Below are 16,676 nucleotides of genomic sequence, written 5' to 3' on the forward strand. Positions count from 1 at the left end.
GACACCTGGCTATCTCCAACGCCCTCTCAGAGACCAAAAATTATTAAACTGCCTTTTTAATATTCCCAAACCACTCTCTTAATGGCTAGTCAAGTCCCAGTCCCTTTCTGTCTCAGTTCCACAAAAGACTGCCCCTCTGCTCTTCACAACTGGGCAAAAGCCAAGAGGAAGAGTCTGATCACTCCCACACAAGGGCCCCTGTTCACAGATGGCTTTCCAAACTCACTTCCGAGCTCTCCTAGGAGCCTGAAGTACAATGTGGCTTCTTTTTGTTTTAAGGCTTCCTTCCAGCAGGTTTTTGCAGCCTGCCCTCTGGGGTGGGGGGGGGAATCTTAAACACACTTACTTGAAATTACTAGAAGCAATATCCCTTCATTCACTAAAATACACTTAGTATAAAAAAACCCCACATTTTTATATAAAACATAATTACTATTTCAATCATGTTAAAAATCCTATGTTTAAAATTTTTTTCAAATGTATTTGTACAAACATTGCTTACATAAACAACAAATAACTGTGAGACCACATTTATTTAATCTGTTGGTCAGCAACATAAAGAAATGCATGTATTTTTAAACTCAACGCAGGCAAGTGTCAGGTGAAGCATTCTTTAAAGACTGACATTTAAAAATGAAATTCATATAACCAATAAACTGGGTTTTGATTGTCCCACTAAAGGGCTTATAGGAAGATTTCTTAATTTAAATAGAAACTCTCAATTCACTTAAAGAAGTCTGATCTAAGGAAACGGTAAGAAGGAACATTTATTTCTTCATTGCATGAAGAAAGCGTACCTGACAAAATATTTTAAGACCCCTAGTACTAGCAAGGTTTGAGACAGTATTCCCTTAGGTACAGTTTTTGAGCCGTTCATTAATTTAGCTAACAGGAAAGCGCCAGGTGTTCACGATGACAGTCTCTCACCAGAGAAAAGCCTTTATATCCTAGTTGGCTAATAAAGACTTCTGCTTGCATGTAATTCTGAATCACAAGGTAAGCGTGCCCAGAGCCGTTTAACAACACATCAGCTCATCCATATGTTTATTCCTGACTCTTAAGTCATCACACATGTATATGCTCAATGATTTCTAAAGGCTGATCTGGGAACTATAGGTTCTGGTGTTACATTACCTGCAAGTAAGTGCTGCCACCTGTGACACACAGGTCACTTTCCAAGACTGTCTACACAGGGAAAGCTGACTTGAACGTACTCCTCTGAATTTTTGAATGCTGGTGCCCCTAGCCTTCCCTTAAGATGCCACCACCTTTTTCTCAGTGTTTTTGAGTTCCATTTTGGCCTAAGCGGCTCATTAACAATACACAGAAGTATTTAAATTCTGAAATTCGAGCAAAGAAACCAGAAATAATAAATAACAATAACAGACAGGAGAGCAACCACTAGAGAAACCAAAAAGCCTGAGCTCCCCAAGGCCTTTTCTATTAGAGCTGTAAATCATATCACCCGAAGGGGAACTTGGGGAGGTCTGCACACAATTGGGTCCAACCAAGCAGCAGCACTGGAAATAACCACGGACGCGGTGCCAGCAGTACTTGGATGAGTGCCACCACGAGGAACATTTGTCAAGCATTTGTATGACTTTGCTCTACAACAAAGCAGCTTTGCTATATAGTTCACAACATTCTGGTTAATTATACTTCTATAAATAATCTACAGTCAAACAAAAGCCAGCTGAAAGCTCAGTTCATTTGGGGAAGAAACTGGTGCCCTAACATTGAAGCAAATGGCCCAAGACCACCCCCAACATTAAAAACTCCTCAATACCTTTGAGGACTGCCGAGAGGCTCCCATCACAATGGAAAGTGACCTTGTCACTTCATTTAGAACATGGTCTAGTTTTGTTACTTTTAAATCTCCCCTTCTGTCTAACCCCTGCTCCCAAACATCCCTGTCTTCTGTGGATCAACAATTAAATCATCCCTGATCTGGCTCCTCAAGAAAGAATGTAAGCCTATTACAGTGTACACTTTCTGAAAGCAAACCAAGGGAATCGGGAAAAAATGTGCTGCATTCAAACCCCTGGCTTAAACGAGTAGCCCCACCGTACTGCAGCCTTCAGAGCTGACACTGACAGCTCCGCAAACACTGGTGCCAAACAGGATGTCCCCGCTAGGAAGTTCACTGACTATAAACGTTATGTGGTGTCATAACAAGCCATCATGTGCCAAGATTCCTGGGCCGAGATTAACCACGGAGAGACAACATCGGGAATGTGTAAGTCCATCCTCGTGAAACCAGAGCTCAGTGGGAGCAGAGCATTTAACACTTCCATTTACAAGCCTTTGGGGAGGAGGATCGGATCATTACAAAATTGAAGACATCAAATAAAGTCTCTGTGCTGTAACTCAGGGCCACACTGAAAAGAACAAGAATCATAACTAAGGCAAAGGCAGGGGGCAAAGTTCACCACCTAAGGCTTATCTGGAAAGCAAAACAATCCAGATTAACATTTTATGATCAGGGGAAATCAAAGGTGCACCCCCTCACCTGCACTGCTGTATCTGCCTGGCAACGTCCCACTGCAGTTACAGAGAGGAAGGAGGCCTGGGAGGCAAAGAAGAAATAAGAGGAAGGAGAGGGAGGGGGAAACTGCAGCAGCAGCAGGCTGCTTGAGTGAGCTGAGGACTTTAAGGTTTATTTTTTTGGTTTACTTCTTTTCTCCCGTATTTGATCCTGGTTCAACACATTTCAATTTATGCCTCCAATTCTAAGTGTCTCAAATATTTGAACAAGAAAAAAAAATTGAAAGAGGAATCATGTTAACAAAGAACTTCTCCTTAAAGCTGTGTAAATGCACAAAAATTGTAATTTCAAAGGGAAGCCACTCAATTCCTGGCTTCCTGCCACTGCTTTAATCTATAAGGATAATTTCTAACATTTACAATATGCTAAGGATTTTCAGCACATCCTCTCGTTCAATCCTCATGACAACTCTGTGAGGTAGATACAGGATTTCCACAGCAACACAGAGAAGCTGCAAAGCCACACAGCTGGATACACAAGGCGTTGAGCCCCATATTTACCTTCTATCCTATGCATCACCCCCTACTTGGCTCATTTACAGGAGGTACTTTCTGCACAACAAAGAATTCAAGTTGTTCTACCTTTATCAAGTGCTTCTGCTATTTTTAAAGGTGATTTTTAGAATGAATAGCTTAGCAGACTATGACTGTGCCTGAAGCACCATTCTGGATATACACCACGGGTCAGATAAAGACGAAGGGTCAGGAGGGCCAGAGGTTAAAAGCATGGACAGGCTTAACTTTTTGTTAAAATTATACAGAGAGAACCAACTCAAAGCACGGCTGACACAGAAAACAGGACCTGAAACAAGCTACAACTGATCAAAGCAGAGCAAGTTAAAATTTTAAATCAAAGGTGATGCCTTGTCTCGATTTTTAGGGCAACTAGCTCACCCTTGTGGACAGAAAACTTAACTACACAATCACCACTTGCTTCCCAGACCACTTCATTAAAATACCGCACCCAAACTGGGGAAACCGATTCAGTTGAGTAGAGCCCTGATGAAAGTGTGAGCAAACCTTCTGAGCAGATCTACAGAGCATATACAGTTAACTATCTAAATCGTGGTAGCAATCCCACACCTGAAAATCTGCCTACATGATGTGGGAAATCTTAAATCAAATATGAAGCCAAGAACTTGCTGAAAACAATGTAACAAGAGTCGTTACTTATGAGTTTCTGTTGTGCAGTCAAGTCAATTCTAAAGAATTACAGTGGCAATTTGTCAGCCTGACAGAGATCACCTAAACTCTAACAAAACCGAACTACAAAAATACTTGCTGCAATTTTTATTTGTTCTATAAATATTTACTGAGTACCTGTTATATAATACAGACTCCACTAGACACTCGAAAGAGAGCAAACAGAAAGTTATTGCCTTACTATACAGAGAGTCAAGATATCGGGAGGCAACAGAGACCCTCCAGCTCCTTCGGAATGAGTGGTCATAGAAGAAGACCACCGCAGAACCCTGCAAATAACCTGAACACCCATCAGCAGTAAACAGCCCAAATGTCCACCAGTCATGACACAAACATACAACCGAATACTAGGCAGGCATTACAAGCTTCGGGTAGAACTGTAAGTGCTGATGGAAGACGTGCAACATACACTACAAACTGGAGAGAGCAACGTTAAGGAGAGAGTGTATATGAGTCTGGGTGTATACATTTCTTACAGCAAACATTTAGATGTGGGTATCTGCATTAAAAATACCTCAAATTGTTAACAGTGATGACTTTCAGGAAGAGGAATTTAGAGTGGGGAGATTCTATATTCCATTTAATGTGTGTGTGTGTGTGTGTGTGTGTGTGTGTGTATTCCTTTCATTACAACACTGAAAAATTTTTTGAAAGCAAAATTGGTCATTCTCAAATAATGCATAGGGTAAATACTTTTTATTTTAATACACATGTTTTATTATATAATTTGCAGGTGTACAGCATTAAAATTCAACATCTGTGTATACTACAAAGTGATTACCATATCACAAGTCTAGTTGTGATATTTCTAATACATAAATAAAAGCCAAATTAGTATAACAGAAAACACTGGCCCACTATTCCTGATCTACCTGAAATGTTTATAATTCTAATGCACAGACTTAGCATAGCACCCTCCCACTTAGAGAAGTGGTCATAAAAGGCCCATGTAAGAAACGACTGTGTGTATAACATTTGGCTTAATGTTGAATAAGGCGCAGTCATCCCTTGTGGCCCACAGAACTCCCCAGCTTGGTCTTCACTGGTAAAAACTGGCCCGCCTGTTCTCTCTAAGGTACAGAAGAGAAGATAACTATTCCTGTTTCCACACAGAACCACTTGTGAAAACACTGGGGAGAACATATCAAATTCACTCAACAGACAAAGGGATTGAAAGCTGGGTCTTTCGTCACCACTACTAATACTCAAATGCCCTTACCACAGAGGAACACTCAGATCTCCCCAGCAGATTATCCAGCAACTACAAATGTCCTGTGTTAATGTCTCTAAATTTGATAAAAACATAAAAAATAAAAAAATTTAAAAGGACCCCAATGATGCAAAAGTAAAACACACTTCAAAAGAATTTTCCAGGACAAATATTGCATGGCACTTCCCAGCCTGGGGTGAAGACCAGATTTCCAAAATTGGCAAACCAAAATATTATCTTCACTCTCTGAGGTAATTATAATTATGTCTGTAGGAAAGGTGGTAAACAAAGAAGTCTGCCTTTCAGTTTCTTACCTAATGCAGCAAGATTTTCTTGCTCCTGACTCTTTTCCATAGAGGCCATCATTTTCGAATATGTATCAGTCCACCAAGGATCATACTCCAAAACCTGTTTAATTGCCTCATCTTCAAAAAAGTCAGCTCTGGGGAAAGAAAAATATTGAAGGCGCTGGTTACATAGAAATGGGCTGGTTTTCACTTTTTAAAATTTTACCTTACCTCATCACACTTGCACTAGAAATACAGACTAATTCAAAGTACATTTTGAGGAAAGACTAAGCACTCTATTTACTTTCTTTGTGGTTACTAATTGTCATAAAGTGAAAAGTAATCATCAGATTAAAGGGCTATTTGACTTCGGGATCTCTTTGGACAGAAGGTACGGGGAAGACCTGTCATACCCTCAAGTTTCATGCCCTCTACCACAGCCATGTGGGGTGAAGAGAACCTGAGCACAAAACGGACTGAAGCCTGGCACTTGTGCAAGATTTGCAAACATCCCAGATCTGGGTTAGACTACTGATAAGGAAAGAACCTTTTAACTTCACCAACAAAAAAACACACACACACACACACATGAGGAGAATGTTTAAGCTACTACATATCCACAGAGGTCTCACACTCACACTCACACACACACACACACACACACACACGTACATACCTTACTTTTTAGCCTCTGCACTCATGTTTCCTACCACGATGCAATCTATTTTATTTAGCTATGATAAACTTAATAGTAACTTAATTTAAAACTACTGCAAAAGATAAAAAGCATCCTTTGTAGGGACAGAAAATTAAATTTTCCTGCACTTTACTTTCTCAGTTTTAACTAAAAAAAATAACTGTTACATTCAAAATATACTCTTGGGGGACACTTGTTTCAGAAACTATACTATCTTGCATTCAACACTTGAAATTGGTATTCTTGGGAGGAAAATGACCAAAAAGTATAACTCATGGTGGAAATTTTATTTATACTTCAGTTAACTAGAACCTCAAGGCAGTGGTTGTTTTGATAAATTGGATTTTCTAGCTGACAGTTTTATGACCTTAAATATTTTTTTCTTTCAACTGAGATATTGATATCTTTTTAAAATTAGAAAGATCATAGATAACTTAGTTCTTCTGATGTACCAAGCGCTGCATTAAGTGCTTTTTATCCATTATTTCCTTGAATCCTCACACCACCTCCACAGGCAGGGGCTGGTATTAATACTCCCCTTTACATGGATGGAAACTGAGGGTCAGAAAAGTGGTATACTGTGGCTAAGGTCAAAGAACCAGTAAGAAGTGTGGCCAAGATTTATACTAACTTAAGTTTCAGCCTGAATCCAAGCTATTAACCAATATAAACACTCTATTTTTATGACTGAGGAAATAAAGTACATATTGAACAAAACTAAACAGCAATTATCTTTAAACAGTAATTCTCAATATCAATATTTGTCACGGTCAGGCGGCTGCCCCAGATTCTGGCCTTGACAGTTTGGTGAACGATAGTGCCCTTTGCAGAGACAGGAGTATGGGATGTTAACAGACATGAGTGGAGAGGGAGTGGCTTCTGCTTGGGACAGGTTGCTTGAGGTGCCCTTGGAGGACATACAGAGACCTGTCCACCAGGCAGTCAGAGATGCAAATCTGATGCTCAAGAGAGAGACATGGGAGTCACAAGCATTTAGACAGCTACTGAGGCCAAAAAGGAGGGAATCGCCCAGGGAGAACCCGCTATAGTGCAAGAAAAGGGGGTCGAATGCTGGAGCACCGAGGACATTTAAGTCAAGGATAGAAGGTAGCAAAGTCCATCTGAAAAGATGCTGCTTTCTCCCCTAGGAGACAAATCGTGGGGGGGAAATGGTTTTGTAAAAGAGTATCTCTACCAGTATCTTCATGCCCCCTACCAAAAAATTTCGAAATGTTTTAAGTGATTATTTGGAGCAAAATCTCACTAATACAGTCCCTAATCTAAACAGTGATGGTTTATTCTTTATACCACCCAAGATCTGAAGTTGATGGATGTTCTACTTTCCAGAATAAATTATCTTCAAGTTTTTAAATGCCATTAATTCAACATTCACCGAGTGCCTTCTACGTGCGGTGTCAGGAAGGTGAAGACCAGGAAGACTCATTCCCTGCCCTTCCAGACTCCACAACCTAATGGGAACCGCAGACACAAACACAGGATGTTATAAAACGATGCGGTAAAACAAGATGAGCTATAACACACGAGCACGTCCTAGGCCAAGCTGGAAGGAAGGCTGCTGGGGGTGAGCCCAGCCTTACAGGATAAGTAAAAGTTATTCAGGGAAAGCAGGACAGGGGAAGAAAACAGCTGGCAAAAGGATACCAGGAGTAAACAGGGTGTGAAAAGCAGAACAGTACAGGTGGGGAGCTGCACACATTCATTACTGCTGTAGAGTGACACGTGGGCAGGGGACAGGAAAAGAGCCGCTACAAAGGCAGGCAGGGTTCAGATCACAGAGAACTTTCTACTCTATGTTAAGAAGTTAGGAGCTTACGCTTTAAGCAAAGGAGAACCCAGTAAGGGTTTAAGTAGATTTTCACATCTAATACCTAAGACATCACGCAGGTGGCTTTATGGTTGATGGACCTGCAGAAGTGCAGGCTGCAGTGAGAGAGGCCAGCGGGGCAGCTGCAATAAGCCAGACACAGATGAGGGTCAGGAACAGACAGAGTGAAGGAAAGAATAAAGAGATAAAGGGTACAATTTCAGGATTGACTGGAAGTATGGGATAAGAAAGAAGACAAAGATGAATCCCAGGTTTCTTACCTGGGTGACTGGGATGAAAAACAGAGCACCTCACCAAGCAGAAAATTCAGGGAAGGCTTTACAGGTAAAATGACGAGTTAGATTTTGAATATGCTGAAATAGAGGGGTCGGTGACACGCCCGGTCACTCTCTAAACCCTTAACCTGGCTTTTCTTCAGGGAACTTAACACAATCAAAATACCATCTCCTTCCCTACTAGAGTAAGGCCCATGAAGGGACTTAACACTGCCTGGCACGTAAGTCACCCAAACAAGTATCTGTTGAACATGTAAATGCATAAATGAAAGACTGAATAAACGACATTTTATTCCGGTGCTTTTTTTCTAAGCCTGATATTTTGAATAAAACTCCACCTTGAAAGTAGGTGATTCTCTTCTCAGCCTTATAATTACTACTTGTCATTCTGAAATCTCCTCAGTAAATCCAGAAGCCTGATCAGTATACCAACTTCTTTAATAAATATATAGCACTGTAAATTACAGTTTAATATAGCACCCGGATCAAGAGGTACAAACTACTATGTATAAAATAAATAAGCTACAAAGATATATTGTATAGCATAGGGAATATAGCCAATATTTCATAATAACTTTAAATGGAGTATAACCCATAAAAATTTTGAACACTATGTTGCACACCTGAAACTAACATAATATTGTAAGTCATTTATACCTCAATAAAAAATAAATAAAAGAGGGCCTTCTCTTATTCCAAAAAAAGAACCCCCAAATGCTATGCTATCTTGGCCCTTTTGTTATCTCATAGATATTTTGAATGTTGGCTAAATTATTTTTTTCCTAAAGAAGGAAATAAGTGAGAGTCTATGAACTGGTTGAAATAAAAAATATGCCAACAATTAAAAAACAATTTCCTGGGAAAGAAAAAAACACCACATTCAGCATGAGAAATATGAAAACTTAGCTATAATAAGCAAAAGAGGAAGGACTATTAAGAAGTGTTTCAAGATGTCATCAATGTATTTTATTGTAAAAATAATATTCGAAAGGAATTATAAATGGCAAGAAATGGATAATTAAAAAATAACTGTTTATGGATCATCTACATGCCCAGTACTCTGCTGGGCTGCAAAACAAAGTGGGGGAAAAGCATACACTGGCATCCAGATTCTACAACAAATGATTTTAAAAATAATAATAATCTCAGGTCCATCTATATGTGCCTTTGAAACATACAAATTTTTGTATATAATCAATTTACCTCACTATGTTGTGCTTTAGGGTGAAATTAAAATTAGTCTTCCTCAAGCTCCTGAAAAACCTGACAACATGAAGACACATGACTTTGAAGGACAAGACAAACAACTTGAAAAGGTCATATATTACACTAACATAATAGCTAATGTGTTATGTATTGCACATGCATATCACACATGCATATTGCATGCACATATACAAATATGTAATATAATACATGCAATGCATGGTCTGCATAGCAGATAAGAGTTTAAAGTAAACCTTTTTTTCTACCGTATTAACCGTTAAGAACAACAAAAAAGCACTGAGCTAAAAAATTTTAACTCGCCCTTCCTTTAATATAATACATTTAGGTGAGTCAGTCAGCTCCTATAAATAACGAGTAACACAAAAATTACAATTAGCCAAAGTCTTATCCCTACCAGGAAAGTCACAAAGAACTTTCCCCTCAGGACTCCCACTCTCCAACTTGCTCGTGACCAAATTTAAACCACCGGTTTAAGAACAACTCTTCCTTTAGAAGTGCAATAATATTTCATGCATACTACGAAAGGAAGTGTGCTTCTAGGTAAAGAAACAGAAGACAGAGAAAAATACGGGCTGCTTATAATATCACACTGCTAACTGTAAATTCCAATTTCTTAATTCTCTCAGGCCATATAGCTATTTTTCTAGTTTAGAAGAGATAGGCAGTTGTGCTAACTAAGCTCCCTCCCACTTGAAATTTCAGTCTTGTAAAGCTCATTCTGTTTTCATGCTTGTCCAGGAAATCTGCTGACAATGAAATTTCCACTTTAAATATTCAGCATGATTTTAAATAGGTTTCTTCAAATTATTCTTCAGTGGACCTTCAAAATCACAGTTGGAGAGATAAAAGTAATTAGAAATGGCAATGGCAATGAAGTGGAATTTCTCAGATGTCCTCCAAAATGTAACATACCCAGTCTTACCCAGTTTCCCTTAGGGTGCTGAACAGTCCCCACCACTCATCACTACACATCACTCAGTGCATCTGCACATCACAAGACACATTTCTGCCATTCCAATTAGTCTCCCACTGTGTCACAGGAGATAGACTGTTAATCACAAGAGCAACAGCAGTTAAACTGAAATAGTGTACATGAAAAGCAAACACAAAATGACAAATGGAAAGACTTTTCAAGTACAGGCCAAGCCACTTAGTAGTGGTGTGACCTTGGGCAAGTCCCTTAACCTCCTTTCCTCAGCTGTTGTGAAAACTGAATTAAATAATCCTTTGAGAGCACTTGGTAAGCTGAAACCAGTATACAAACCTAAGAGAGTATGATGATTATAGCTGTATATATAACAGTTCAAAAACTGTTGGCCCAGAGCTTGGGAAGAATGATAATTGAGGTCTACATCAAAACACCACTCACATCCTCAGAAAGGCAAGCACCCAAGAGGCCTGGGGACAATCACTTCTTTGGAAGAAGAGCTGTTGTCGTAGCCAATGAGAGACATCAAAATTCCCCCTCAAGTGATTATTTCCCTGTCCATTAATCAGATTTGTTCCATAGGCAAATATAAGCCTGCCAGAGATGCGTGATGGCCAAAGACACAATCAATGCAGGTGGGAAACATAGAAAAACTTAAAATTGGATTTTATTATTCCCTACCCCAGTGAATAATTATTGGATATTTTGAAACAGATCCTTAATTACAGGTGCTACTGGACAAAAATGTTGGGAAAACCCTGCAATGGCCAAGAAACACGGGACATTTGGATTCACATTCTTAAAGAAATTGAGAGACATTTTCACTTATTTATACCATCATTCACAACAGAGAGTATTCTGAAAAGAATGGTACATAGTCTCATGAATGCAGTGTTCTATTTTTAAGCCTGGTGAGAAGGAAACTCAAAGAAGTATATGAAGAGACTTCTCTGGTGCTGGAATGAGATTCTGAGAAATAATATCTTATGAAGATCATACACGTATAGCAACTGTAGGTTAACTCAAACGTCATTTAAGGTTTTGAGCCATCACTAGTTTCTAGAATTCAAAAAGCATATGCCTTAAAAAAAAAAAAGGTGCATCCTAACATAGTTAAAAAGACACTCAAAATTCTGTTGAATACTAAATGTCAAGTAAATTATTTCATCCTCAAACAACCTCAATACTTGGGGGGAGGGTATAGCTCAAAGTGGTAGAGTGCATGCTTAGCATGCACAAGGTCCTGGGTTCAACCCCCAGTACCTCCTCTAAAAAAAGTAAGTAAATAAATAAACCTAATTACCTCCACCCCACTGCAAAAAAACAAAAACAAAAACAAAAACCCTCAATACTCACAGATAATGATCAGGGTCAAACTTGGCCAGCTCAGCAGCCAGGCGTTTCTGCCTTCGTTCAGCTGCAGGAGTGAAATCTGGATCCTTAATATCGATAACATCACTCAATTCATCCTAAGAACACCCAGGCAAGAAAGAATAATTGTTATCTCCTATTTCAGCCATGAAAAATCTAATTGTGTACAAAACGCCAAAACATAGGAAGAAACTGATCAGCAAGCCGTGATACCACCTATGACATTCAGTCAACTCCAGCAAACGTTTGCTAAACACCTACTACTTGCTGTCCCTGTTAATTTTCACATAGATTATCTCACTTAATCCTTAGAACAAACTGATTAACATATATTAAGGCTACAAAAGTTTACCATGAAAAACATAACAGAATAAACCCTTGCAAGCAAACAGAAACATTTAATTCTCCACCCATTCCCCATTTACTCCTTGAGATTTGGAAGTTGTGAAAGGCAAGCTGAAATAAATTTCTAGACCCAAGACGGAGCTGCTCCTGCCAGGGCTGCCACATCAGCAAACCAAACATTAGATAACTTTTGTGTCCCTGCAAATACTCCCCTTGAACACAAATCCAGTATTTCCAGCCAATCCCCCAAGGCCAAGCCAACTCTGGGCTCTATATTTATGTCCTTGTTTCTTCTCACCCCTAACAAGAATTTTTAAGGGCAACTTTGACATATATGACTTTCCATTTGAAAATTTAAAAATCTAATCCTAGGTAATAATTCAACTTTACTGTAATCATCTTCACTTAGATGTATACATAGTGACACACAGTGTGCTGCCTGAGCCCAGCCCTACAGAAACAGGTGCATTAGTAAAATGGCCTAGGATACCACATGGTCTTTCTTCTTTTGATGCAAATTACGAAGGAAAGAAACCTTGTACGAAGCAAAATATTCCTCAAGCTCTTTTTTTCTTTCTTCAGCCTCTCCATTCCTACTACCAATCGCAAGGGACAAGTAAACAAACTGGAAGCAGCTTGAAGAATACGAGCTGAAAAGAAATGAAGGGCAACAACTTGGTGAAGAGCTGCGGAGGGAGACCGTTAAAGCAGGCTTGCAAACGGCAGCCTCAACTTAGGGAGCGTGATTCCTCCAGCTCCATTCTTCTTTCTCAAGACAGTTTTAGCTATTCAGGGTCTTTTGTGTTTCCACACAAATTTTATAATGCTTTGGTTCCAGTTCTGTGAAAAATGCTGCTGGTACTTTGACAGGGATTGCACTGAATCTGCAGACTGCCTTGGGTAGTATGGTCATTTTCACAATATTGCTTCTTCCCATCCAAGAATACAGTACATCTTTTCATCTGTTGTGTCGTCTTCAATTTCTTTCATCTTACAGTTTTCAGAATATAGCTCTTTTGCTTCCTTAGGTAGGTTTATTCCTAGCTATTTTATTCTTTTTGAAACAAAGATAAATGGGATTATTTCCTTAATTTCTCCTGATATTTCAATGTTGTATAGAAATGCAACAGATTTCTGTGTATTAATTTTGTATCCTGCAACTTTACGGAATTTGTTAATGAGCTCTAACAGTTTTCTGGTGGCATCTTTAGGATTTTCTATGTATAGTATCATGTCATCAGCAAATAGTGAAAGTTTTACTTAAGAGTCGACAGCTGCAGTTCAGCAAAATCACTACAATAAAACGAACTATACAGAATCAGCCAGGGAGAGACCAGAATATAGAACTGCCCCCAACATCAAAATTTCTGCATTAAAAAAAAAAAACTCATTCCTACCACAGTCCATTCAGCTCAAGTAATACCAACAACATTTAACCTAATAAGCACATTCTAGAACAAGAAAGGGCCCAGAGAACTTTTTGGAAGTTACATCCAGAACATCTTAATACTTTTAAGTATAAACATTCTAGGCAAAAACCAGATTATAGGCTGTCCCCAAACTTGGAAAAAAACTGCATTCCAAAAGCTCTTCTACAATTTACTTTTGGGATACTTAGAATGTATTTTCCTATGGACATACTATTATAAATAGTAGTTAGATTCTCGGGGCAGCCCACAAGTTTATTCAACTCACAATAAACTGGAAACAGAGCACTCACAATACAAAGAGTTTACAAGAAGAGCTTCCATGGGAAAGTGCTTGCAGAGTTCCAGCATAATCCATCAGAAACATCTCCTGGGCAGTACCACCTGGACTCCTCCTCACCTCCTCACCTGCCTGAAATCAGCACCAAGCCCCAAAGATGCGAGGGGCATTAAGGGAGGTATTGCGGGAGAGGACTGGCTGGATCCACAGGACTCCCCTCAGCCAGATGAGTACTGAGACCCCCTTCCTACCCATGGACCCCAAGTCCCCCTCCCCAGCATCCTTCAGTCCCCTAATTTCTTCCTTCTAGCCCCAAGGAGTTCCCTGCCCCCCACATAGCCTTCTCCTCATCCCCCTCACTTCTGAAAACAGCCTGATGAAATAGGAAAAATGTGAATTTGAAGTTAGACAAAATAGTCTAATTGTGCATCCTCTCTAAGCCTCGAAGGCCTCACTGTGAATGAGCCAGAGACATGTCTGCCACGGGGCTGGGCACGAGCTTCCTCCTGCCGCTGTAATAAACTGCCATAAACGCAGTGGCTTAACACATCACACATGGAGTTCTAGAGGTCGCAAGTCCCAAGTCAGTCTCACTGGACTAAAAGGAATGTGACAGCAGGGCTGGTTCTTTCTGGAGGTTCTGGGGGACAATCAGTCTCTTTGCCATTTTTCCACCTTGGAGGCTGGCTGTCCTCACTCCTGGGCTGAGAGCCGCTGATCACCACGCCTTCTCCCTGGGTACCATCATCAAACGCCTTCTCTTTTTTCACTTTGACTCTCTTACCTCCCTAAGGCCCCTTAGGACCCTGAGTTTAGATAGGTCCCAACTGGCTAATCCAGGCTACTCTCCCCATCACGAGATCCTCAACTTAATCACATATAACGTAACATATTCACATGTTCTTGGGATTAGCACATGGCCATCTGGGGTGGGGAGGACATCATTCCATCCCCATAGGCTGTTACAAGGATTAAATGAAATAATATGGAGAAGGTATAAGTACAGGGCTTGATTATTTCATAGTGTCAGCTGCCTTTCTCTCTGACTCCCTGCTCCATTGCTGTTCCCTGTTGCTCACTGGCTGACTTCCTACTGAGAGCCCTACCCCTCCCCTTCACTTTCCTCACTTGCAAGTAGCAATAAAGACAAAAGTGGGGGTAGATTAAAATGTCTTGCTTCATTATTTCACCTGGACCAGATATAAGGTCACCAATGGGGTGTAATCTTTTAGACTCACATTTCAGAGGATAACTGGACTGAAGTAACCACAAACATTTCAAAACACTAATTGCCTCAAGAATAAACCCAGACCTCTCACTGCATCTCAAAGTTCTGCATAATCTAGCCTGTCTTGTACTTCAATCAGATCTCCTACCCACCTTTTCTGGTTCAAATATGCCCGAGCCACACATCAGACTTCTTGCTGTTTCTGGAACTCTGGATCTTTGTGTTTTCAGTACCTTTCTCATAATTCAGGACTCAGAGCAAATGTCGCCTCCTCAAAAGGGCCTTCTTGGGACCTCCTAGCCAAAGTAGTACCCCTATCTCCCACATCGCCTCCCCTTTTCCTTCACTTGTCACCATCTGAAATTATCTTCTTTATTTGTGCTTTACATGATTACTTTGTATCTCCCCACTAGAATATTCCCTGAGGGCAGGGATCTGGTCTGCCTTCTTTCTCACTGTACCCCCAGCACTGGGCCTGGTTTTCAAATCACTCATTCAGCAAACAGTGGGCCTGTTCTGAGCTAGACACTGTTCTGGGTGCTGGAGACCCGGAAATAAACACACAGATGAGGTCCCTGCTCTCCTCCTCTCCAGACTCAGCTCATACCCCTCAGACCATGGACATCCACAGCAGTGCAAGCTCCGCCCAGGCCTGTCCTTTGCACGAGCATCCGCAGCGGCCCTGTGCAAACCGGACCCTCAAGAGAAATTGGAACAAACTAAAAAGTCTGAAGTTAGCTTAAGGTAGTGAAACCTGTCTAAGGTATCAGTCAAAGGGAAGGCAGAAAAAAGGATGGGAAATGTTACACCGCAGCAGGGCGAACGTGATTCTCCTTTGTTTTTAAAGCATTACTATGGTCACCGCTATTAGAGCTATTGAAAGACAGATTCTGCCAAGAAAAGGTCATATGGGATTTAAATCAGGCTAATGTAAATTCAGCAGAGCGAAGGCAGAGACTTTCCAGAAAGTGAGAAACTGTGTGCCCATCAGGCCAGTAGGTCTCCTGGCAACAGCAGCCTCAGGTTCCCAGTGTAGCTGAGGGAATGAAAGGGCCAGCAAAGGGCCAGCAAGCCAGCGTCCTGTGGCTGCTGGCAGCGGTGGTCCCGGGAGCTTGCTGGGTTGGCGCCCAGAAACTCTAGGATTGTTGCTGCTGGCAGCCACCGCCACCAGGAGCCTGTTGTGAAGCCCTGACTTGCTGACTTGGAGCAGCCAGGGCAGTATTCCAAAGGCGCCCTGTGGCTGGCAGCGATTTGAGAAAGGAAAAAAAGACGTGTGTGTGTGTGTGTGTGTGTGTGTGTGTGTGTGTGTGTGTGTGTGTGTGTGTGTGTGTGTGTGTGTGTGTGTGTGTGTGTGTGTGTGTGTGTGTGTGTGTGTGTGTGTGTGTGTGTGTGTGTGTGTGTGTGTGTGTGTGTGTGTGTGTGTGTGTGTGTGTGTGTGTGTGTGTGTGTGTGTGTGTGTATATGGCTGGGGGGAAAAAATAAAAACTGTACCCCTTCCCCCGCAATATAAAGGTTAAATTATTCAATTCAGGGAAGATACCTGGGTATTGGAATTATGGATGATGTTTTATGTTCTTTGTTATACTGTATTTTCATAATGAATATATATTGCTTTTATCATCAGGGAAAAATGAAGCTATATTTCATTTAATGAGGGGAAAAAAGAGACTGTGGAAATACTAGTAAAATTTAAGTAGACAACAAAACTTTATGGATAGTTTCTCATCCAAAGATAGAACTAGAGGAACTATAAACTTGTGAGAAAAACATCTTCTCACTACTTGAGAAAATGGTGGTTTCTTAAATAC

The 16,676-nt window shown here is 40.5% G+C and overlaps 1 protein-coding gene across 1 annotated transcript in view; it reads right to left on the reverse strand.

The window, feature by feature from the left end:
- SHQ1 (SHQ1, H/ACA ribonucleoprotein assembly factor) overlaps positions 1-16,676 on the reverse strand; it is an 88,497-nt gene that overhangs the window by 62,082 nt on the left and 9,739 nt on the right. Inside the window, exons 5-6 of the mRNA XM_015236968.3 lie at positions 11,574-11,686; positions 5,272-5,399 (exon numbers count right to left, since the gene is read on the reverse strand). Coding sequence (XP_015092454.2) covers positions 5,272-5,399; positions 11,574-11,686 — 241 coding nt within the window. The remainder of the gene's footprint in view (positions 1-5,271; positions 5,400-11,573; positions 11,687-16,676) is intronic.

The sequence above is a fragment of the Vicugna pacos genome, chromosome 17 (genome assembly GCF_048564905.1).
Source record: "Vicugna pacos chromosome 17, VicPac4, whole genome shotgun sequence".
In the NCBI taxonomy this organism is placed as follows: Eukaryota; Metazoa; Chordata; class Mammalia; order Artiodactyla; family Camelidae; genus Vicugna; species Vicugna pacos.